Genomic DNA, 26,712 nt, shown 5'->3' with positions numbered 1-26,712 from the left:
AGTTCCTGCATTGGAAATTGGTCCCTTTGTAACGAGCAGCTTTCAGCTATTCTATTGTAAGTCACTGTGGAATTCAAAACAATAAAAAAAATTAGATCTATGAAGCTTAATTTGCTTTTGTTCTGTTTTAAATGTGAACCAGATGACTCTGACACTTGAAATGTCAAAGAACTTTCATGAAAGTTCACAAACACATCAACAGCTTGCAAAAGTGTTTAGCACAATCAAGCAAACATTATTTATGTAGTACCTTACATACACAGAGGTTTTGTCAGAGTAAAATGTAAAAAATGAAGTCACTTTAATCAGAAAAGGGTTCATTGAATACAATGGAACACTCATTTCTAGAACAATTAAAACTGATTGAGTAAACAGCCAAAGAAAGACAAGAATGGAAAAATAAAAGCATGTAAGACACTAATTGCAAACACCAATAGAAAGAAGTCAAAGTCAATGAAAAATTGCAGATTAATTATTAAGTATAGGTACAACATATAAGTGCAAACATGTTAATTTCCTATACAGCAAGGTGGCGCTATGACTGAGTGCACATTGACATATGGATGTCTTCATTCAGTTCAAAATGACAGAGTTCCTGTTGCGTTTAGAATATAACTCCAACAGACATTTTTGTTCACACTGCATATGCATGGCAAATTTCGTAGTCTTACGTTACACTTGTCGTCTTTGTGACTTTCTTTTTAATATCACTGCAACGTCACACCTTTGTCACTGATTTCTAAATTCTAGGGCAGTGTGTGTGTGAACAATGTGCAGTTACATAATTCTATTTAAATATGCTGGATGTCACTCATAATGTACTTCTACAACAAGGAATACCTTTATATGCATCAAGCATGGAATGAGCATCATCAGACAGAGCTTGTATTTCCTTGGTTTTAGCTAACATGGCCTCCAACGTCACTCTGCAGCGCTTCTCTCTACGTTTGGCATTGTTGAAGTCCTGCCTCAGCTTTTCAGCTGTACACTTAGATCGTCAATATTTCCTCTTCAGGGTGTCGCTGTCTGTACAGTATGCATGGTTGTTCACTAACAGCAGCACTGTCCTTCAGGCTCTAGTTCAGGCTCCATGTCCAATGTGCTGGTATATGCACTGCTGCCGGCTGCTTTGGGTTGTCCTCATCTAAACATTTGATAAAAGAATTAACATGGCAAATTCCCAAAAGATGTGTTTCTGTTTTCACCAATACCTGAAGAAACATCACAATGAATGGCTGCAAATCACTATGAAAGCCAAAAACCGATCCTGAATCATTTTATACCGCAACCAAACTGACAAGAAAAAAGAAAAGTACTAAACTGAAATAATGAGCAGCCATTAACAATTAAGGAACATAACCTTTTTCTCTGGTTCCCCAAACTGAGGGATGGTACAGCTCCTGGCCTGAGAAGCTTGTGTTGAGCATGTTTTGAGAGGATGAAGTCCTCCTCCCTGAAATGGTTGCTGCAGACATAATTATGATCATCTCCTCTTGGTCCTCACCACTTCTCTGCTGATGGCCTGTATCCATTGATCTCTCAGTGTGCTGTCCTTGGACTGCTTGGAAAACCTGAAATGTGTGGCATATTATAATCCATCCATAGACAATGATGCACTGTGACTGTCATTGGAAATACTGATAGTCACACCAGCCTTAACACTGTACAGTTAGTGATTCAAGCTAAACTGGCTGAGTGCAGCACTCAAGACAAGGTCAGAAGGACTTTCTGTTTGCAAACAAAGAAGCAGAGCAAATTGGAGGCAGAATGTCCCAAATAAAAGAGCCACTTACTTATGAAAGGAAATATTCCAAAATGGACTGGTGCAGGAGATGGCAGCACACGACTTCACCATGGTCAGATATTAGCCACACCCACCTGAAACCATAACAACAGAGACACTTAAATTAACAGGTTCATGATGTGATGATTGCAAGGTGAGTGTCAGCACGTTTCCTTTCACTTACTTCCAGAGGAAGGATCACAAACTGGTGGCACTGAAGGAGCTAGCAGAGTGCTAACTGCTATTGCTATGCAGCGACGTATGCACGGTCAGTGTCATATATGATCGTGCCGTGCTGTTCACCTTCTCAAACTGATTTCTAGTTTCATTAACACATATTTTCTGATGACAAAATAGCCTTGTCACCCGTCACAGGTCAGAGTGAGACCACAGGCACAGGGGGAATGGTGAGCCATGAGCATGACAGCGAACTGGGAACTCTCCTGAGGAGAGTCTGCTCAGCTGCAGTCAGTGAAAAACCCAGCCAGTGCTGGTCTAGGGCCTCCTGGTCTGGTGTTCTCAACGTATTTCAAGCATTGTGACTTGATTCCAACACAGAAGTTTACTGTACCTTGGTAAATCACGAAACACAAAGTCACATACCGTGCTGACGTTCCAATCTGACACCACGTCTACCACTACCAGAAGTCAGCTCCTATTAGCCGCCTCTCAGCGGCCAGTGAGCGGTCTAGCTCTATATATACGTCATTGGTCCCAATCATAGATTATATACAAACACTAGATGTCTCAAGACAGAGTCGGGCGCGTTGTCACTTGGCGGCCATCTTAGGACAGGGGACTGCTCTGGCGCACTGTACTGTAGTCAATGGTAAAGGTGGATGATTTCCTCACTTTAACACTCATAACTCGCTCAATTCTGATTGATTTACAAACGGTTTAGTTTATTACAAACCTTATTAACGTGGCTATGATTCAGGCTCAATTCCGAATCGCAGCTTTTCGTTTTGAAAAATGCGGCATAGTTGTGTGTTTTTTCTGCCTGGCTACTCACATTGAAGATGGTGTTACTCACAATCTGATTTTCAATTATTAGGTTTTCTGAGACCAACGTTTTTTTGAGAACCGAATCTTTAGGTGAAATTACATTCTTTGTGGTTGTGGTTGTATTTATTTGCTTGTTAAGAGACTTTGATTGAGACCTTAGACTTATTGTTTGTATACATCTATGCCTGGATTAGTTAGCCTGCAGCCGAAATGCATTGTGGGTAATGTAGGCACCAGGTTCAATGAAAGAAAAGACATCATCTCTTTTTGTTGTGCATTGATTTTGGTTGAGCTTTGTTTTTATCTGTGCATTAGAAAGCTGATAGTAATAAAGAAGTGCAATGTTAAATATTAAATTACATTACATCCATTTATGCTGAAAAAAGATGATATCTGTGTTCATTATTATATGAATTCAATGGTTTTAATTATTCTTATGTAGCAGTAAAACAAGTACATCTCTGACGTTTATAACAACCAAGCTGTTGTAAAATCGGTTGAAAATTGAGCAATCTACAGTGATTTTAAAATCCATGCTCCATTGACTTAATGTTATGAGTGATCGAGCAGCCCTGTCCCAAGATGGCCGCCATGTGGCGACGTCGCTCCCCATAGGCTGACAGCGCTCACGAGCCATCTAGGGTTTGTATATATCTATGGTCCCATTCCTGACGATCGTATTTATACCCTCCCCCTTCAGTAATAGGTTGCCCTCCACAGCTGCGAGTGTGACCTCTTTTGGAGTGACACTCGATAGTGGAGGGGGAGTGTGTGTGTGTGTGTGTGTGTGTGTGTGTGTGTGTGTGGGGGGGGGGGGGGTTTGGGATTCAGCCTAGATTCAGGGTGACGTTTGAACTTCACTGATAAAAAGTCTGAAAGAGGAAACAGAAATGACTGCAGGTCAGTTCTGAGATTTATTTAAAATGATGATAAACTTTTAAATTCAACAAATGACGGTCCTCAGGTTCTAAAAACAGATAAAAATAGAATCTAGTTATGATATAAAACATCAGGTTTGATTTCAAAAGTCAGAATTAATTTTTTTAAAAACGATTTAAGAATCAAAATGAGTAGTTTTTTGATTTATTAGAAAATATAAAATAAAAAATTCAACATTTTAGATTCAAGAGTTTATGAGATTAAATTTAATATTCTGCTGATTGATTTCTGGGATTAAAACTGAGATTAAGATAAAACTAATTCTGATTTATGGGATGGAATTCTGCTTTTACCTGATATTAGAGTTATTATTATTCATTTATAGTGCTATTATTATTATTGTTTAATATTAGTGTTGTTATTTATTAATAGTAGTGGTAGTACTGTTTTTTTATTATTCAAACCTGATCCATCAAATGGAGAAGGTTTGAGAGGATCCTTTAGAGAACTTTTAGAGAACCTCTGGGGAACCAACCTCTCGATAACCTCTGCTCCCGCCGCCCCCCCTCCTGCCTCCAGGTGACCTCTCCTGAGGACGAGGAGATTGTGATCCAACATGGCGGCCCTCGGGAGAACCGGGCTCTTCAGGATCCCGCTGAGCCGCTCCAGGATTCCGGATCTCGGCCGCTCCGGGTCCAGTCCGGTCCGCCGCGTGTCCTCAGTGCCGCCGCCGGGCACGTGGAGCTCCGAGCTGTCCCGGCTGCCCCACCGGGACCTGTACCGGCTCTCCGTCACCGACCCGGACCGGTTCTGGGCTCCGCCGCCGCCGACAGACTCTGCTGGATGGAGCCGTTCCAGCGGGTCCGGGACTGCGAGCTCCCGCAGCGGGAGGATCGGCTGGTTCCTCGGCGGGAGGCTCAACGTGTCCGGTGAGTTTACCGGAGAACCGAGGTCTGACCGATAACACCTATCGATCACTGATCAGATCCTGATCAATAACCAGCAGGACGCAGTCCTTCATCTTCTTCATCTTCATCCAGACCAGAAATGTGAAACTTTTGTCCTGAACTTTATTCAAACTTTTACATTGAACTATTGCTGTTCTCAGTGAATCAGTCAATCAATCAATCAATCATCAATCAATCAATCAATCAATCAATCAATCAATCATGTTCCTGATAATCAAACCTGCAGATCAAAGTTCATTTAGATCCAACCTGTTTCAGAATTAAACCATAAAAATAGCAAAATGACCACAATAGTTTAAAAAATAGGCTATTGATAAAATGTCAAAAATATTCAAAGATTTTATAAAATGTTGAAAAAACTAAAACATGTGAAATATAATCAGTGATTAAAATTTTAATTTTTACTGGAATAAAAACTCATTTACATTTTAAAGTCAAAAGAACAAAGTGATGAAAACTACAGTGTAAAAAGTAGTTGTTTTTACGGTAAAGTTCTGGCAGCTGTGGTCGCCAGAGCTTTGCTGTAAAATCACAGTAAAACATTTTCCACATTTATGGTAAAGAAATGTGTTAATATTGTTGGTTTTAGGGTTAAAAAACATGCTTCATTCCATATTTTTCTGTACAAAAAAGTTTTCACCTTTAAAAATGTGAAAATTTACATGAAAATACCCATAAAATAAAGTTTGTGTAACTTATTATCAATATTACAGCATTTTTTCATCATCAGAACAACAGTCAGCACGGCTCCAAATCTCGAACAGACTCTTCTCCTCTGTTGTTCCCAAATGGTGGAACAAACTACCAAACTCTGTGTGTTCTGCTGAGTCCCTTTCTACTTTGGCAATTCTTCTGTAACTTGATGGCAGCACCTTTGACCAATCACACTTGAAGCACTTTTGCACTTCCTACAGGTTTTTCCTGATGTCTGAATTCTTGCTTGTGTTGGACGTTGCTTTGGACAAAAGCGTCTGATAAATGAAACTGTAGAATTGTAGTTAGTATGTTTAACATTAGTAAAAACTGCGATTATTAAAGATGTCAGAAATATTTATGTCCATCATTAACACAAAATCAGTTTGACAAATTTTTGCATGTAATAAATGCAGAAATGTTGCTTGTTATAAATATTAAAGCATATTTCCATCATCAGTACAACAATCTCTACATTTAACTGGAAAAACTGGATTCTTTACGAGAATTAAATGGGAAAATTACACTATTGGTACACATTACGGCATTTTTTCCGTTAAAAACTGAGTAGTAGTTAGGAAATGTATTTTTCAAGAGAAAAAAGAATAAAACCAGTTCAGAATAAAACCAGTTCAGAGTAAACCATAGACTGTATATAAAGATGGACGTAGCTTCTGGCTCCAGAATTGACGCCAACCCGGAAGTGTCAAAAACTTGCAATATCACGCCGTCCGCTAGGGTTGGCTCCAAGAAGCTTTTGCTCCATAGACCCCAATTCATTTTTGGAAAAAATAAAATTTGATAGACTGATGTTCTACAGCTCAGGATTTTTTTCCTGTTAGTTTTCATGGTCAAAATGAGAGATCAGGTGGCCGATCTTAAAATAAATCAATACTGAATTTTAAATACATCGTTAAAGTTGGCGGAGCAAGGGGGCGTGGCTATACTCGATAGACAGCAACAGAAGCCTTTGCGGTAAAATGTGGGCGGGATAAGAGAGTCCTCAGCCAATCCTGCCCCTAGTTGCTCTCCGGTCCAGCCTGTTTGATGACGCTTTTTACGTCACTGGCTCAAAAAATCCAAAACGGCGACCAGGAAGTAGCAAAATCCGGGCTTCATTTTCTCGGCGTTGAAACCAACGGGTGATGTCACGGATAGTTTATGCCTGACTAAAACCAGTTCAGAGTAAAACCAGTTCAGAGTAAAAACCAGTTCAGAGTAAAACCAGAATCTTACTGGATTTGTAGTTTTCTGGGGATAGAAATGTGAGCTGAGTTGTTCCCCCATTTAATTCAAATCTTCCACCTCCACCAGACTCGACTGAGACCTGCTGCTGCTAATAACCCAATAATAACCCAATAATAATCCAATAATAATCCAATAATAACCAATAATCCAATAATAATCCAATAATAATCCAATAATAACCCAATAATAATCCAATAATAATCCAATAATAACCCAATAATAACCCAATAATAATCCAATAATAACCCAATATAATCCATATAATCATATACCAATAATAATCCAATAATAACTCCAATAATAACCCAATAATAATCCCAATAATAATCCAATAATAATCCAATAATAACCAATAATAATCAATAATAATCCAAATAATAACCAATAATAATCCAATAATAACCCAATATAACACCCCAAAATAACCCAAATAATAATCCATAATAATACAATAATAACCCAATAATAATCCAATATATCAATTCCCAAATAACCATAATCACCAATAATAACCCAATTAATAATCCATAATAATCCAATAATAACCCCAATAATAATCCAATAATAATCCAATAATAACCCAATAATAACCCAATAATAATCCAATAATAATCCAATAATAACCCAATAATAATCCAATAATATCAATAATAACCCAATAATAATCCAATAAATAACCAATAATAATCCAATAATAATCCAATAATAACCCAATAATAATCCAATAATAACCCAATAATACCCAATAATAACCCAATAATAACCCAATAATAATCCAATAATAATCCAATAATAACCCAATAAAAATCCAAATAGATAATCCAATAATAAACCCAATAATAACCCCAATAATAATCCAATAATAATCCAATAATAACCCAATAATAACCAATAATAATCCAATAAATCCAATAATAATCCAAAATAATCAATAATAACCCATAATAATCCAATAATAACCCAATAATAATCCATAATAATCCAATAATAACCCAATAACAATCCAATAATAACCCAATAATAATCCAATAATAACCCAATAATAATCCAATAATAATCCAATAATAATCCAATAATAACCCAATAATAATCCAATAATAATCCATAATAACCCAATAATAACCAATAATAATCCAATAATAATCCAATAATAACCCAATAATAATCCAATAATAATCCAATAATAACCCGAATAATAATCAATAATAATCCAATAATAACCCAATAATAACTCCAATATAATCCAAATAACCCATTAATATCCAATATACCCATAATAAACCCATAATAATCCAATAATAACCCAATAATAACCATATAATAATCCCAATAATAACCCAATAATAACCCAATAACCATAATACCAATAATAATCCAATAATAACCCAATAATAACCAATAATAATCCAATAATAACCCCAATAATAATCCAATAATAACCCAATAATAACCCAATATATAATCCAATAATAACCCATAATAACCCAATAATACCAATAATAACCCAATAATAATCCCATAATAACCAATAATAATCAATAATAACCCAATAATAACCCAATAATACCCAATAATAATCCAATAATAACACAATAATAAATCCAATATAATCCAATAATAACCCAATAATATATCCAATAATAATCCAATAATAACCCAATAATAATCCAGTCTGATCAGAAATTACATAAATGCTGGTGAACTCTGCGTGACGCTCAGAATGGATTGAATCTGAAATCCACTTGAGTTTAATTCAAAGCAGAACAAAGACATTTGTGGAGTTTATTGATAATTAAACCTGTAACTGATCATGTCAGTGATTATTGATTATTGATCCATCTGCCGGCTGATCGATTATTTGAGGAACTAAAAATCATGTCAGAGTTCAGATTTTTCAGTTTGATGTCGGCAGTTGAAGCCTTTTCTAACCTGACAGTTTCAGGCCTGTAATTCCCTCATAGTAATCAGATTACTTTCACAACAGGAAGTGATGCAACTGAACTTCCTGAAGTTTATTTCTGATGATGTTCTACAATCAGGAACTCCTCCGATCTGCACTGACAGGACCATGAATTCACTGGAGTAGTACTAGCTCGTACTACATTTACCTTCTAGTACTACATTTATCCTCGAGTACTACATGTACCTTGGAATACTACATTTAATAGAGACTTTCTCCTTTGTGAGATTAATAAAGTCTATCTTATCTTATTTACCCTGTAATACATTTACTCTCTAGTACTACATCTAGTGTTACTACAGGTTCCACCTACAGAACATTGAGGTTTTATCGAGACATTTAGTGTTTTTTACTTTGAAGTACTTCAGGTGTGTACAGTGAGGACCATGGACTGTAGATGATGATCTGGTCTGATCCTCAGTGAACTGTCTGGATGTCCATGTGGAGAAGCATCCAGACCGAGTGGCTCTGATCTGGGAGCGAGACGAGCCGGGTACGGAGGTGAAGGTGACCTACAGGTAGGAACACGTTCTTCATGATGTTCTCTCTGCTGCCTTCAAGTGATGGAGTTCTACTGGAGGGGTTTTCTTCTCTGATAACCAGAACAGCAATCCAAAGCATTTCATCTTTCTGTCTTTAGTTCCAGCTTCTGTACAGTTGTTGTTGCTGGTTTTATTTATGTTCTTCTGTTTGGAAGTGACGCTTCGGAGCAGCTCAGAGTCAGAAGATGTTTGTCTGATCAGGAACAGGAATGTGTCCCATAAAGGTTGTGGTCAACGTTCATCACAGGCTGGAAAACAAAACTCCAGATGTTCTAATGGAGCTTCAAACCTCCAGGATAGTGCTTCACTCTGACTTTAGGTTCCTTCTGACCTGCTTCTCTGTGAAACCAAACCCCAAACTTTAACTTTCAGATGATCAGTCTGAAGAAACGCTATAAGTAGTCCTCTTGTTTAAGGTGGATGATGGTTTGTTTCTCCTGGTCATCTTGAAACCTCCAAGCAGAGAGCATTGTGGGTGTTTAGCAGCAATGGGTACCATGACAACAATTTCTGAGGAGGTTCATGACCTCCAACAGGAACTCAGACTGGGACCAACAGAGTTCCTGTTATGGATCAGAACCGACCAGGAGGCTATGGATGAACCAACATCGGAACCAGATAAACGTCCTCCGATCACTTTAGGGTTTTTCACTGAATCAGCTGTTGGTAAAGTTATTAAAGATGTTCTGATCAGATCTGTTATTGATCGTTGGTGTGATCACTTCTTGCTGCTGGGGAAGTCTTTATTGATCAGATGTTTCATCCTACAGAGAGCTTCTGGAGATGACCTGCCGTCTCTCCAACACTCTGAAGAGTTACGGCATCCAGACAGGCGACCGGGTGGCCATCTACATGCCCGTGTCACCCATGGCGGTGGCGGCCATGTTGGCGTGTGCACGTATCGGCGCTGTGCACACCGTGGTGTTCGCTGGCTTCAGCGCCGAGGCTCTGGCAGGACGGATCCAGGACGGTGAGTCCAGAGACGAATAGGACCGGAACCGCCTTTAGATCCAGGAGGTTCTTTAGAAACAGGCTGAGAACTTCCAGAGTTTCACAGAGGAACCAGACGAGCAGTTCAAGGATCCTTCAGTTCCTCCAGCCGGTCGTTTTTCTTCTGCTTTTCAGCTGCAGGACGAGAATTTATGTCCACAGTTTCTTTTTAAAGAGTTGCTCTGTGAGCAGAAAAATCTGGAATTTACAGAATATAGTTGAGATCTTTTGAGAAATGTTATTAAAGTTGAAAAAAGTTCACCAAGAAACCCCCCCATCCTCACCCACCACAAAAAATAAAGAAAAAAATGAATTGCATTAATAAATGTCAAAGTTTGTGAATTATTATGAAAAACTGGATCCATTTTACACTGAAAACCAGGAATATTTATAGAATAAAGTCAAAAAAGCAACAAAAACACAGATTTAGTGTAGAAAAATGTCCGACTTGAGATTCATGTTTTATTGTTTAAATATTTACACAGAGGTCTGTAGTTCAGGATTCAGAGTGTTTTTGTTTCACTTCTAGTTTCTGATGATTTATTTTGAAGTTATTTTTGACCTTTTGTTGAGTTTATTGGACAGATTAGTAGAGAGACAGACAGCAGAGGAGAGAAACCAAACCAGACTGGAGTAGAGCTGCTGATTAACCAGCAGAACCAGCAGAACACTGCTCTTTGCTGCTCGGGTTCTGTGGAGTTCAGACATTTGTCGTGGAAACAGAAGTAGGAAGCGTGAAGTTTCCATCAGACTGTTTGAACCGACAGCATGAGGAGTTCAGCTTCTTAAAGAGTGGAAATAAAAACCTCTAAAGTCTGAATACGACCTGGAAACATCTGAGAGCTTCACTCTGACGGATCAATAAATGATTACTGGTCATCACTGATGGTTTATTTAAATCTTCAGTTAATTTTCAGTTTACTTCTTTCGACTTTGTGTCACCAAACCTCAGCAACCGGAGCTCAGAATGAACTTTAATCATCAAGAAAACTTTCAAACCTTCACATTTGGAAGCATGGAACATTTCTTCTCATTTCTTTGATGTTTTCTGTGACCAACAGAAACCAAAGTTCAGTTTTCAGATGAACTGCAGGCAGTGTTTCCACACGGCAGAGTAAAAACATGTTAAAAATCTGATTTATTTTTATTTCTTGTTATATTTTATTAATTTTTATTAGATTTTTTGTAAATTATGACTTTATGTTGATTATTTGCATTTTTACTGCATTTTTAATGAGTTATTTTACTGTTGAACATTTTAAGTTTTATCATTTTTATTTTTAATTAGTTTATTTTGTTATAATTTTTTGTTTTCACTTTTAATAGAAAAATCTGCATATTTTCACATTTGAAAAGCTGGAATCATGAATTTTTATTTTTTCTCTTGATAAATGGTCACTGATCTCTTCTTCATGTTGTTTTTACCTCATTTTGTTCAGATCTGTGGCGAAGCAGAACTACAGCATGTTCTACTAAAGAAACACTTGAATGTTGTGAATGAACGTCAGAAAAACCTCCAAACAGAGTCTGATCTGCAGCTTGATGAATCCAAAAGCAGAATTATTAATAAAACATGTGAGCTGCAGGTTTCTGTGGAGTTGGAACAGGTGGAGGAGCAGATCTAAAGCTGCTGGAACCTCTTGTTTTATCACCAAACTGCTGAAGTTTGCAGCGCTTCAAAGGTTCCTTCAAACACAAACAGCTTCAGCTTTCATTCAGACAGGAAATAGATTCACTGCAGAGCTCATTCTCCCTGTTAGCAGCTTCGCTAACGGGAATAAACTCAACATGCGTGTTTAAATGTCACACAGTTCATGTGCAAAAGTATTTCAGACAACATTTTAAACAGTTTTGAAGAATAGATGAACACAGAACAGAAACTAGAGATGAACAGAAGCTGAATGTCATGGCTACATCTTTAGCTTTTTAGAAACAGCAGCTAGCTCCCTGCTAACTGCTAGCTGCTAACTCCAATGTAGTAAACCTGCAACTGGATGAAGCAGAGCTGTTTTCTCTGAGGTTGGAGGGCTCTCATGATGATAAAGAGAAAGAGGAGGAGTTGGTTTTAGTTCTGCTAATAAATTAAATCATTTTAAAGAAGAACCAGAACATGAAGATGACAAACTCTAAACTCTAAACATCAGAAGGTCTCAAACTATCAGCTTATGAATAGAGATAGACCGATATGGGTTTTTCAGGACCGATACCGATTATTAGTAGTTAGAGGAGGCCGATAACCGATATTTGGAGCCGATATTCATTTGCAGTAAAAGTGTAAAAATTGGCGTAAAAAATTGAATAATGCAAAAACTGAACTTCATTGAAATGCCGAAAGCATGTTTATTGAATCACACAAATAGAAAATAATAGCTCCAGAAGTGCCTGAATTTCCTAGACTCAGAAACATCTCTTATAAAGTTGAATAAAAGGTTAAATAAATAGCTCTCTGAAATTTTTCCACTGAAAATACAGTAAAATTTAAATATAACTACAATGACTTGTCTTTGTTTTAAGTTCAAACACAACAAAAATACAGGGAGTTCTCAGGCTCAGCAGCACCTCTTGTAAAGTTAAATAAAGACTTAAATAATAGCTCCCTGAATTATTTTCACAGTAAATAAAGTAAAATTTCAATACAACTGAAATGACTTATCTTTTTTAAAAAACTTCAAACAAAAACAAAAAGTGCAGGAGTTCTCAGGCTCAGCATTATCTCTAGTAAATGCAAATAAAAACTTAAATAATAGCTCCCTGAATTTTTTCACAATAAAGTAAAAGTTCAATATAACTGAAATAATTTAACTTTGTTTTAACTTCAAACAAAAAGTGCAGGAGTTCTCAGGCTCAGCAGTATCTCTAGTAAATGTAAATAAAAACTTGCTTCCAGAGATTTTATAAAGTAATATCATTTCTGAATTTTACTCTCTCATCTTCCCGTTCATTTTCAGATCATAGGACCAGAAAGCTCATAGCAACGTTAGTAGTCGTGAGTTGTAGAGTTTTTCACGTGACTTTAACTACATACTATTCTCCACATTACATACCGTGATTTCCAGACTATTGAGCGCACCTGAATATAAGGATCTGAATATTCGGATCTCAAAATAAATACGTGCAGTAGCTCTGTTTACTTCTTTGACCGACAGATCGATTGCCTTTAACTTAAAAGCTAAATCATATGCATTCCTTCGTGTGTTTTCCATGATGAGGGTGTGTGCATGAAGCGCAAAATGACTGATCTGAAGAATTTAGTGTGAGTGCGTTTGATTTAATTCCAACAGTTTCATTGGTCCACTGTGACCGGTTCAGTAATTTCATTCTGACGAGGATAAACGTATTGACGGCATGAAGCTGGCCCGTAGAAATCTATACATTAGCCACATCGTTGTATAAGCTGTAGGGTTCGAAGCCTGAGAAAAAGTAACGGCTAACTGTCCGGAAAGTACGGTGTATTTTCCCCATTGCTCATACATAGTCTGCAGAGCGTTTAGAGCCAGATCGACGAACTAATTTTATGGTAAAAGCTAAGCAGCCTCCACCTTAGCGCTCCCTAAAACAAGTGAACTGAGTTTTTTATGCACTCTCTCTTAATCACACACACATGCTTTTCTATCATGGAATGTTTCCATCTCGATATTATCAGCAGTCTTCAGCTGCAGTCAATTCCAGCCATTTTCAGTACAAAAAAATCGCTAATATTCTATTTGTAAATAAAAATATGACGAGAAATACAGGGAATATTGGACGCGCATTGCGAGGTGCATTTCCTTGAAAACAACCGATTCATGGACTTTATACGACTTCAGGACATGTTTTGGATAAAATAGTTTACTGGCTTGTTTTGTCTGGATGTAAAAGGTTGGATTATGGCCGTTTTTTGTGGAATATTTCATCTGTGTGTAATAATGAACCCGGAAATGTGAGTCGCGCTGTGTACGTTAAAGCCGTGTATAGAGAAAGGATGGATGGATATTCGTTGTTTGTCGGACAGGTATGTTACAGGTATGTTGTTTATATCACCCGCTGTGGTAATCGCATCTGAAAGTGGTTTATACCGGCAAATTCATGAGAATCTAAGCTTTCCATCGGCGTATAGTGTTTGTATAATCGCATTTGCAGTTTCAGACGTTTAGCAAATTGCTTATGCAGATCTCAAAGTGTACCGCGGGCGGAACACTGAAGCGCAACTGAAGCGCAACGGGTTAAATAATTCACAGACATGTTGGGACGTAATACGAGTTAGCAGAGCTGCCGCTAAGGTTTACTCTGCTCTTACGTTATTCTGCTGCTCACTGTAACGTTAGTAGTAGTCGTGAGATGCAGAGTACTGGGATGTTTATTACAATTTCGGAAGAGCTTTCTGCATTTACCTTTGACACGTGTTTTCTGTCCGGAGCTTCTCACACAAGAAAACTTTTCCTCTCACTCTCCAGTGTGTGTGAGGACAGCTTCTTCTTCGGAGGCTCTGCCTCTGCCGCTTAACCAATCAGAGGACGGGGTGAATAGTGCAGGAGACAGCAGGCAGGAGAGAGAGAGGCACGGCTGCTTTTGAGCCGAAATAACCCAGTTTTAAATTGATTTCTTCATATCGGCCGGTCGGATTAAAAAAAGGCAGATGCCGATATACGTCAAATTTCCAAATATCGGCGCCGATAATCGGCCCGACCAATAATCAGTCGATCTCTACTTACGAATTATTTATCAAATATTTCTGAGTATTATTTATTCTACTAACTCGTCCAGCTTCTTATTGAGAGTAAAGTTTCTCGGTAATATATGCTCTGTGTGATGAATGATGAGTTTAATCATGAATATATTAAAGACAGGAGGACCCAGCATCAATCCCTGAGGAACTCCTGGCCTCATGCTGCTTTTGTCTGTCTTCTGTCTTCTGTGTTCCAGCCGGATGTAAAGCTGTGATCACCTGTAATCAAGGTGTAAGAGGAGGCCGGACCATCGAGCTGAAGGCCACCGTGGACGCTGCCTTGAAGACCTGTCCCATCGTCCAACACGTCTTCGTCTCCCAGAGGACAGACAGACCAACAGCGATGGGACAGATGGACATCCCGCTGGAGGAAGTGAGACAGCCAATCACTAGTCATCTATATATCAATAAATCATCAATACGTCATCAATAAATCTTCAAAACATCATCAATAAGTCATCAATACCTCATCAATTCATCATCATACATTATCAATACGTCATCAGTACATCATCAATACATCATCAATACATCATCAATGCATTATCAATATGTCATCAATACATCATCAATACATCATCAATGCATTATCAATATGTCATCAATACATCATCAATACGTCATCAATACATCATCAATGCATCATTAGTACGTCATCAATACATTATCAATACATCCTAAATGCATGGTCAGTTCCAGGTAATGTCCTCCCAGGTTCCTGTCCTTCCGGCTGTAGTATCAGTAGTATTATTAGGATTAGTAATATTATTAGTAGTCTCAGTAGTATTATTATTAGTAGTAGTCTCAGTAGTAGTAGTATTATTAGTAGTCTCAGTAGTAATAGTGTTACTCGTAGTAGCCTCAGTATTATTATTGTTATTATTACTATCAGTAGTATTATTGTTATCAGTAGTAGTATCAGTAGTACAGGTGTGTGTGTCTCCAGGTGATGTCCTCCCAGCTTCCTGTCTGTCCTGCTGAGTCTCTGGACAGTGAGGACATTCTCTTCCTGCTCTACACTTCAGGCAGTACAGGAAAACCCAAAGGCCTCGTCCACACTCAGGCTGGATACCTGCTGTACTGCTCCATGACCCACCAGGTACAGCGGCACTACTAACTGCTCCTATAACTGAGTCCTGTAACTCTTCAGATGTTCCTCTCAGGTTCTCCTCCCAGGATCTTGTCGAACTCTTCATGGTGGGATGTAGATTTACTGTGGGTTTACTGTGGGTTTGTGGTGGGTTTGGTCTGAATGGGTCTTTGTGTCCTCAGTGATCCAGTCTGTGTTTTAATGAGTGAAGACAAAGGAGGCCGTTACACAACGATCAGCTGCTGTCCTCAGAGACGAGGAGGATGAAGCAGCAGCTTCACCTCATGCTGTAGATAATTAAATAGACCAGAAGCTCCTCCATCGCTGCCAAACATCTATCAGTGCTAATTTCTAAGCAGCTTAGTGGCTCACAGATCAGCGGGTTTTTGGCTCGTCGCTGCTGTTTGGATGAAAAACGGAACAAAAGCTGGTTTATGTAAAAAAGGTTTCTGGCTGCTGGCCGAGAGACAGACACCCGGAATGAGAGGGAGCGTTGCTAGGAGACGCTCAGTGTCTCTGCAGCCATTTTGTTTGTGGTCAGATTCTTCCCACTGAGCAGCTGCTAATGCTAATGCTACTGTGTTCCAGTACGTGTTTGACTATCAGGATGGCGACGTGTTTGGCTGTGTGGCCGACGTCGGCTGGATAACCGGACACAGCTACGTGGTTTACGGCCCGCTGTGTAATGGCGCCACCACCGTGCTGTTCGAGAGCACACCTGTTTACCCCAACCCAGGTGATCTGCTCAACATGTACATCTGTAACATGACTGTAACATGCCTGTAACACACCTATAACACGCCTGTAACATCCCTGCAGCTCGGCTGTAACATGCCTGTAACATGGCTGTAACATGCCTGTAACACATCTGTAACACACCTATGACACACCTGTAACACACCTGTAACATCCCTGCAGCATGGCTGTAACACGCTTGTAACATGCCTGTAACATGCCCGTAGCACACCGATAACATGCCTGTAACATGGCTGTGACATGACTGTAACATGCCTGTAACACACCTATAACACGCCTGTAACATCCCTGCAGCTCAGCTGTAACATGCCTGTAACATGCCTGTAACACATCTAAAACATATCTGTAACACGCCTCTAACATACCTGTAACACACCTATAACACACCTGTAACACCCGTGTAACATCCCTGCAGCATGGCTGTAACACGCTTGTAACATGTATGTAACATGCCTGTACCACACCTATAACATGACTGTAACATGCCTGTAACACACCTGTAACATAGCTGTAACATTCCTCTAACACATCTGAAAAATGTCTGTTACATGGCTGTAGCACACCTGCAACATGGCTGTATCACACCTTTAACATGGCTGTAACACGAGTGTAACATGGCTGTAACACACCTATAACACACCTGCAACATGGCTGTAACATACCTGTAACACGGCTGTAACATCCTGTAGCACACCAGCAACACGGGTGTAACATGGCTGTAACATACCCGTAGCACACCTGTAACACAGCTGTACCATACCTGTAACACACCTGCAACATGGCTGTAAAACGGCCATAACACACAACCGTAACACACCTGTGACATGCCTGTAACATCCCTGCACCTCAGCTGTAACATGCCTTTAACACACCTGTAACATGCCTGTAACATGCCTGTAACACATCTAAAACAAATCTGTAACACGCCTGTAACATACCTGTAACACACCTATAACACAGCTGTAACATGCCTGTAACATGGCTGTAACACGGCTGTAACACACCTGCAACATGGCTGTAACACACCTTTAACATGGCTGTAACACGCATGTAACATGGCTGTAACACACCTACAACATGGCTGTAACATCCTCGTAGCACACCTGTAGCACACCAGCAACACAGCTGTACCTTACCTGTAACACACTTGCAACATGGCTGTAACACGCCATAACACACCTGTAACACATCTGTGACATGCCTGTAACATGCTTCTAACATACCTGTAACATGCCTGTAACACATCTAAAACAAATCTGTAACACATCTGTGACATGCCTGTAACATGCTTCTAACATACCTGTAACATGCCTGTAACACATCTAAAACAAATCTGTAACAAATCTGTAACACATCTGTAACACGGCTGTAACATACCTGTAACATACCTGTAAAACGCCTGTAACACACCTACAACACGGCTGTAACACGGCTGTAACATCCTCGTAGCACACCTGTAGCACACCAGCAACATGGCTGTAACACACCTTTAACACGCCTGTAGCATGGCTGTAACACACCTATAACACACCTGCAACACGGCTGTAACATACCTGTAACATACCTGTAAAACGCCTGTAACACACCTACAACACGGCTGTAACACGGCTGTAACATGGCTGTAACATCCTCGTAGCACACCTGTAGCACACCAGCAACACGGGTGTAACATGGCTGTAACATACCCGTAGCACACCTGTAAGCACACCTGTAACACAGCTGTACCAAGCCTGCAACCCACCTGCTACATGGCTGTAACACGGCCGTAACACGGCTGTAGCACATCTGTAACACACCTACAACACGGCTGAAACATGCCTGTAACACACCTGTGACACGCCTGTAACATGGCTTTAATGCACCTGTAACACACTTGTAACACGGCTGTAACATGCCTGCAACATGGCTGTAACATACCTGTAACATGACTATAACATGCCTGTGACACACCTGTAATGTACCTGCAACGTGACTGTAACACACCTGTAACATACCTGTAACATGGCTGTAAAATACCTGTAACACACCTGTAACACACCTGTAACATGCCTGTAACGTACTTCACAGGAGTGTTTTTAAAAATACTGTGTGTTGCAGTAAAGCTGAGCTGCTCTGAAGCCTCTCAGGTGACTTTCACCTGCAGAACAGGCAACCAGAGTTCAGTTACTTATTAATGAAGGTTTATGTCCTGGAGGAAGGTTATCTCACCTGTATTGTTTTATGGCTCCTCTGAGCACTGATTGGTCCGCACAGCTCTGACATCACAGAGTTTACAGCAGGTGTTATCGCTGCCTTGTGGTTGTTACCTTTGATGGCTGAGTGTAAACAGCTACAGGTGGAACATGCGGCCAGGTGCGTTGTTGAGGTCACAGGTGAGACCAACCAACCAGAGACATGCGAGAGTGTGTTGAGGTAAACTGAGAGTCCAGGTGTGTGTGCTTCAGGCAGGTACTGGGAGATGGTGGAGCGTCTGAAGATCAACCAGTTCTACGGAGCTCCCACAGCTCTGCGGCTGCTGCTAAAGTACGATGACAGCTGGGTGAAGAAGTACGACCGCTCGTCTCTCAGGATGCTGGGCTCAGGTGTGCCGTGATGTCACGCATCATGTGACAGAGATCAGGTGTGTCGTGTGTGTGTGTGTGTGTGTGTGGGCCGGAGTCCTCACAGAGGTAGCAGTACAGGTGTGTGTGTCCACAGTGGGAGAGCCCATCAACCACGAGGCCTGGCACTGGTTCCACAGCGTGGTGGGAGACGGACGCTGCCCCCTGGTGGACACCTGGTGGCAGACAGGTGAGACCACACTCACCTGGAGTTAGAGCTGGACAGAAAATAAACAACCAGAGAGAAAAAATAAACAACCAGAGAGACAGAAAATACACAACCAGAGAGAGAAAATGAACAACCAGAGAGAAAATAAACAACCAGAGAAGTGTTGTTAAGACACATGTCCACTATATGTGATTTTTCTGCATGGCAACACACCACATCTGAACATCGCACAACTGGCTGGTGGTCACTAGTGGACCACAGCATGGTCACATGACAGCGCTCGAACAACAGCGGACCGCTACGTGGTCACGTGACCGAGCTTTCAGCTTGACGGCCCAGCAGGCATGTCGGATAAACACAGCGGCTCGGTCACAAACTCTCCCTTTTATTACAAAAACATTTCAGCAAAAAGTATTTCTGAAAGCATTTGAGGCAAGAAATAATGTGCAGCAGTGGAATCTGTCCTGGTTTTTGGTCAGCGATGGCTAGTTTAGATGTTTGAGGACAGTTTCATGATGCGTGGGATCTTTGCACCCCACATTCAATTTGCATAAAGTAGAAGTCCAGTCTACTTTATTCAAATGAGCTGCAGCTCTCTCTGGGTAAACACACCGGATCGCAGATGGAAACGCACCACAACCGGACCAGAATGCCACATGTGGGGTATTTCCAGCTGTGATCCGGTGTGTTTACCTGCAGCTCATTTGCATAAAGCAGACTGGACTCCGGCGTGCAGAGATTCTACGCATCCTGAAACTGTCCTCAAACATCTATACTAGCTGTTGGTGAAATAAAACCAGGACAGATTCAGCTGCTGCAGCTTATTTCTCTCCTCAAATGCTTTTAGAAATACTTTTCTCTGAAGTGTTTTTGTAATATTAGACAAAGTTTGCAGCCGAGCCGCCATGTTGGTCCGGTTTGAATCCAGGAGCAGACCAGCCCCCGAGTCGATGCGTTTGTCCAATCAGGGGCAGGAAAGCAGCTTAAAGAAGGTGTTGAACACAGTTCTCTAGAGGAGAAGCTTCTAACAGCTGGATCTGAGCACGCATGGTAACCATCAGTGTTTTAGAAATAAAAGGGAAAGTTTGTGGTCCAGCCGCTGAGTTTATCAGACTCATCTGCTGGACTGTCAGCTGAAAGCTCGGTCATGTGACCACGTGTGGTCCATTAGTGACCGCCCCCACCGGCCGTGTGATGTTCCACATATAGTGGACACGTGCCTTTAGTGTATTTTATTGTTTTGTGTATTTGATAGTTGTTTTGTGCACTTGGTAGTGATGTTGTGTACTTTATTCTGTCTTTAACCCATTAAGGTTCAGCGGCCCAAATACGGGCCGCTTTGAGATGCGCTAAAGTATTTCGCTTAATTGATCGACGCTGCAAACTCGATGATAGAAACATTATACACTGATGGAAAGCTTAGATTCTCATGAATCCGCCGGTATAAACCACTTTCAGATGTGATTACCACAGCGGGTAATATAAACACATTTGTCCGACAAACAACAAATATTCATCCATCCGTTCTCTGTACACGGCTTCAACGTACACAGCGCGACTCACATTTCCGGGTTCATTTTTACACACAGATGAAAATATTCCACAAAAAACAGCCATAATCCAACCTTTTACATCAGATGACACAAGCCAGTAAACTATTTTGTCCAAAACATGTCCTGAAGTCGGTATAAAATCCCCGAATCGGTCGTTTTCAAGGAAATGCACCTCACGATGCGCGTCCAATATTCCCTGTATTTCTCGTCATATTTTTATTTACAAATAGAATATTAGTGATTTTTTCTACTGAAAATGGCTGGAATTGACTGCACCTTATAGGGCTACCTGACTTCCAGTCTCAGCTCATCCTGATATGAGGCATTTCTGTGCAGTTTTAATCCTCAGAGCTTGATTGTGTTCATTTTGTTGTCTTTTCCATTCATTCAGCATTTCTCCTTTTATCCAACAACTGAGTTCATTAGTTCCAGATTATTCAGGATGTTTTTCCTCCATGTGTTCCCCTGAGTCTGTAGTTCTCAGAACCCTCATCATTGATGGCATGTTGATGAGATGTTGATGACATGTTGATGGCGTGTTGATGGTATGTTGATGGCGTGTTGATGGCGTGTTGATGGTATGTTGATGGCGTGTTGATGGCGTGTTGATGACGTGTTGATGGCATGTTGATGGCATGTTGATGAGATGTTGATGACATGTTGATGGCGTGTTGATGGTATGTTGATGGCGTGTTGATGACGTGTTGATGGCATGTTGATGGCATGTTGATGGCGTGTTGATGGCATGTTGATGGCGTGTTGATGGCATGTTGATGGCATGTTGATGGCTTGTGGATGGCATGTTGATGGCGTGTTGATGGCATGTTGATGACATGTTGATGGCATGTTGATGGCGTGTTGATGGCATGTTGATGGCGTGTTGATGGCATGTTGATGGCGTGTTGATGGCATGTTGATGACATGTTGATGGCATGTTGATGGCGTGTTGATGGCGTGTTGATGGCGTGTTGATGGCGTGTTGATGGCGTGTTGATGGCATGTTGATGGCGTGTTGATAATGTGTCTTACATCACCTGACAGATCAGAGGAATCAGTTGCAGCTGAAACATGTTGAGACAAAAGCATCCTGAATAATCTTTTAACTCATGACCTCATCTGTGGTTTAAAAGAAAAAAACGCTGATCGAACTCCAATCCTGTTTCCTGTCATTTACTTAGTTTGTTCAGAAGTTTTCAACATGTGACGGAGACGGTTTGAAATGTGGTGTTTAGCTCTAGAAGCACTGAACATTTACTGATAAATCAACAGAGTAACCAGTTCAACCAGTTTAACCAATGTAACCAGTTTAACCAGTGTAACCAGAGTAACCAGTTCAACCAGTGTAAAGTCAGTGAAGAGCTCTGTGAAGGAAGCAGCTGATTAAAGGTGTGGAAATCCACCAAACCTTCCTCAGATCTCCTCTGGACTTCACTTAGCCTTGGATCCTGAAATGTTTCTGACTTCATGGATTCATCCTTCCAGGTTTAAGTCCCGGTCAGATTCATCTGTCTGGTTCTCGCTGCTGAAGCTCCAAGGCCTAATTTGAGCGATTAGCAGCAGAACATCTGCAGCAGAAGAATTAAAGTCCAATCGTCTGCAGATCAGCTGATGACCTAATTCCTCGACAATCATGACACCGAGCCGCTTAAACCCACTCCGACTCCAACAGCTGCTTCACAACAACTCCCAATAAATTAAGAAATTAAAGAAATTACAGCTGCAGCAGCTTCTGACGCCCCCTAGAGGGCGAAACGCAAACACCAGCACTCACACAATAAATAGACACACAATAAATAGACACACAACAAACAGACACACAATAAATAGACACACAACAAATAGACTCACAATAAATAGACACACAACAAATAGACTCACAATAAATAGACTCACAATAAATAGACACACAACAAACAGACACACAATAAATAGACTCACAATAAATAGACACACAACAAATAGACTCACAATAAATAGACACACAATAGACTCACAATAAATAGACACACAACAAATAGACACACAACAAATAGACTCACAATAAATAGACACACAACAAACAGACACACAATAAATAGACACACAACAAACAGACTCACAATAAATAGACACACAATAAACAGACTCACAATAAATAGACTCACAATAAATAGACACAATAAATAGACACACAACTAAGACTCACAACAAATAGACACACAACAAACAGACACACAATAAATAGACACACAATAAATAGACACACAACAAACAGACACACAATAAATAGACACACAACAAACAGACTCACAATAAACAGACTCACAATAAACAGACTCACAATAAATAGACACACAATAAATAGACACACAACAAACAGACACACAATAAATAGACACACAATAAATAGACACACAATAAACAGACTCACAATAAATAGACTCACAATAAACAGACTCACAATAAATAGACTCACAATAAATAGACACAATAAATAGACACACAACTAAGACTCACAACAAATAGACACCCAACAAATAGACACACAATAAATAGACACACAATAAATAGACACACAACAAACAGACACACAATAAATAGACACACAACTAATAGACACACAGATTCTAATCCAAGCAGAACTTTAATGTGATTCTTGAAACTTTTCCTTCATAATTTTTATTTGCTGAATTAAATCAACCTGTTCCATTCTGGAGACACACAAGGAGACTCAACATCACCACAAAAACACATAAACACAAACAAGACATGCAAAAAAAACAACGGCACACAAAATGAACACAAAGCAACAGAATGCAACAACAAATAGACAAAATGAGCTCAAAGAGGAATGAAAATAAATGAAGTGAATCAGTTTTCTTCCTGCTGTCTAATCAGCTGTTCTTGTTGTTGTTGTTTATGTGTCTGCAGAGACCGGGGGAGTGTGTATCGCCCCTCGTCCAGCAGAGGATGGAGCCTCCATCCTGCCAGCGATGGCAATGAGGCCCTTCTTTGGGATCCAGCCGGTTCTGATGGGAGAACAGGTGAGTTCTGGTTCTGTTGGTGTCTGTTTGTGTGTCTGTTTGTGTGTCTGTGTGTAGTTCTGTGTCTCCTTTTTGGTCACTTTGAGTCTCTCGTGTGTGTTTATATCACTGTGTGTTTTGTGTCTTTGTGTTAGTTGTTGTTCACTACTGGTGTTTAGCCTGTAACCAGCTTCTCATTTCCTGGTGCTTCTTTATTTTATGACTATTTCAATTGTAGATTCTCAATGAAGTCATCAAACTATGAACGAACATCTGGAATTGTGGAGGAAACAACAAAGTGTGAAATAAGTCAGAACATGTTTTATATTTTAGATTCTTTGATTCCTGCTTTGAATATTCTTGGCATTCTCTGGATGAGCTTCATGAGGTAGAACCTGAGATGGTTCCACTTCACAGATGTTTCTTGTTGAGTTTCATTAGTGGAACTTCTTCCTTCTTGATGGGGTTTTTCCATCAGAAGTCAGGTTGGTCCACTGCTTGACAGCGCTATTGACAACTGTTAGAATCCATATTATGGCAAGAACCAATCAGCTAAGAGAAATGACAATCCGTCATTACCTTAAGAACTGAAGGTCAGTCAGTCCAGAAAACTGCAAGAACTTTGAATGAATCCAGAAGGAACCATCTAGAAGCTACCCAGGAACCATCTAGGAATTACCCAGGAACCATCCAGGAACTACCCAGGAACCTACCAGGACTCTGAATGTATCTCCAAGTTCAGTCTAAAACCATCCAGCTCTACAATAAACTGTCTCCATGAAGATGATCCAGGAAAGGAAGACCAAGAGCAGTGTTTTCTGAGAGCGACCGTGGCCCGCGTATTCGCGGATTACTGCTCATCTGTCCGCAGGTTGCTGCCGAAGTCTAATCACTTGGTCCTTGTGTCATTTCTGACCGACCCTGAAAACTTCATTCAAATCCCTGAGTCCGTATTGAGTGATGTGGGTAACAAGGAAATGATTCACACACGCTGACCGTCACATAACTCCACCGTGACTCTCAGCGGCGAGACCGAGACGCCCCATCTGCCCCAGTTGTCCGACCATGGAGCGTGTTGCCCGGGGTCGCGTCCCGCTCAGGCGGTGGTCGACCCTCCGGACGACATGGACATTTCTCTCCACTCTTTGGTGGAATAATTAATCTAATTTACCTTCATTCTTTCAGTGCTCTAACAGATCTGGATGCAACAGTTTCCATCATGGTGATTTATGTGGTCTGTTGTCTGATCATTTCAGCCGTTCTAATATGTTTCGTGATTCTTTTTTTAAAATTGTGTATCAAGCGATGATTTTCTTTTTCTTTTTTGTATTCCACCACAATATTGCACGGGTGTAAAACAGTTTAGCTCCGCTTTGGTGAAGAACATCAGTGAATTAATTGTTTATCACGGTCTTCAGCAGTAATTTTTGTTGGTAAATGAGAGACATTAGTATCGCACGTCTGCATCTTCAAACCATAAACAGGAAGTGAATTCGGTGACATACGTGCATTACGTTTGCACTGGGAGCTGCTATGATTGGTGGAACTCACGGGAGGCGGGCCAAAATTGCGGGAAAGTTGCGGTGATTGGACAAAATTGCAAGGCTGCGCAAAATTCGCGGAGATTGGTTGGTTTTGCACGATCGCAACATTTCTGGAGGGAATTGTTTGATTCATGAATGAGAATGTCCTCAGAGAGGAAGCAGGAGATTGGCAAGGGCCAGCAGACCATGTTGGGCTTCCTAAAAAAAACAAACAGGTGTTCACCACTTTTTTTTGCTTACGAGCTATGATTTGACATTACTAACATTTACTGGAACAAATCCCATGAATGTAAACATTTCATAGATTTGTTCATTACCTTTTATGAATGAATGAAATGACAGAATACAGGAGAAATGCTGCCCTTTTTTTTCATGTCTGGACTTGGAAAATATTCTGGGTGCTACCCATATAGATCTAATTTAGCCTTTTTCATTCATGCTCTAAATGATTGTAAATATTTTGTAAGATGAGTGAAATGATAAAATACAGGAGAAGTCCTTTTTTCACATCTGGACTTAGAAAAATATTCTGGGCATTTTGACTTTTTAATTTATGTTCTGATCTGCTTTATAATAATCAATAATCAATCAGAGCTAGCAGTCACTCAGCCAGCAGCAGTCTGAGTGAATGAACAAAACAGGATTTACTTACCATATAATGTTAGTTTGTTTCATTCCCAGAGCTGCCTGGAGTGCCTCGGTTCCCATAAGTCTATGATCCCGTAGTTAAGGTCTCACAGTTATTAAATTAGGTTAATTAATATTTTCCGAAAAACCAAACGTACAGAAAGACGCACAACATCTATGCTAAACATGCAGTTATGTTACAGCTTACTACAGAGGTTTACTAAGAGACCAGACACACATACTACTGGTGAAAGTGCAGTTTGCATGAAAATTGTGTACTTAAAACTCACATTTTGATGAAATGTACTTAAACACACAAATCACATGACAAAACCAAGTGCTAGAAAAATGTTAAATTACACAAATAAAATGCACCAGAGGCCACCAAATAGCACTAAAAAATCTAAATTTTCTTGGGGGGGCATGCCCCCAAACCCCCCTAGATTGTGTGCACCTCCGTTACGCAAGACTGGTACAGGCTACTTTATTTCTCGTGCAGGCTACTAATACTTCTTGGGAAAACTCTGCCAAGTGTCTCCTCTGCTGCTGAGGAGAAGTTCGTCCGAGTTTCCAGCCGCAGAAATGTCCAGTTAAAAGC

General features: G+C 40.2%; 1 protein-coding gene and 1 long non-coding RNA gene across 2 annotated transcripts in view; one reads left to right on the top strand and one right to left on the bottom strand.

The window, feature by feature from the left end:
* Positions 1-1,378: 1,378 nt before the first annotated feature.
* Positions 1,379-4,308, bottom strand: LOC127537506 (uncharacterized). The gene is made up of 3 exons (XR_007947203.1): positions 4,203-4,308; positions 1,794-1,878; positions 1,379-1,571 (listed from the first exon to the last, which is right to left on the bottom strand). It is a non-coding gene; the product is annotated as an uncharacterized LOC127537506 (long non-coding RNA).
* Positions 4,284-26,712, top strand: part of LOC110970990 (acetyl-coenzyme A synthetase 2-like, mitochondrial) — a 39,953-nt gene continuing 17,524 nt past the window's right edge. The window contains 11 exon segments of the mRNA XM_051959910.1: positions 4,284-4,482; positions 4,485-4,546; positions 4,548-4,596; positions 8,958-9,054; positions 9,849-10,048; positions 14,971-15,146; positions 15,720-15,872; positions 16,452-16,599; positions 19,064-19,201; positions 19,317-19,409; positions 23,852-23,964. Coding sequence (XP_051815870.1) covers positions 4,284-4,482; positions 4,485-4,546; positions 4,548-4,596; positions 8,958-9,054; positions 9,849-10,048; positions 14,971-15,146; positions 15,720-15,872; positions 16,452-16,599; positions 19,064-19,201; positions 19,317-19,409; positions 23,852-23,964 — 1,428 coding nt within the window.

The sequence above is a fragment of the Acanthochromis polyacanthus genome, chromosome 15, assembly GCF_021347895.1.
Source record: "Acanthochromis polyacanthus isolate Apoly-LR-REF ecotype Palm Island chromosome 15, KAUST_Apoly_ChrSc, whole genome shotgun sequence".
NCBI classification, from domain to species: domain Eukaryota; kingdom Metazoa; phylum Chordata; class Actinopteri; family Pomacentridae; genus Acanthochromis; species Acanthochromis polyacanthus.
The sequence above is the reverse complement of the archived record's forward strand: the minus strand, read 5'-3'. Positions and strand labels throughout refer to the sequence as shown.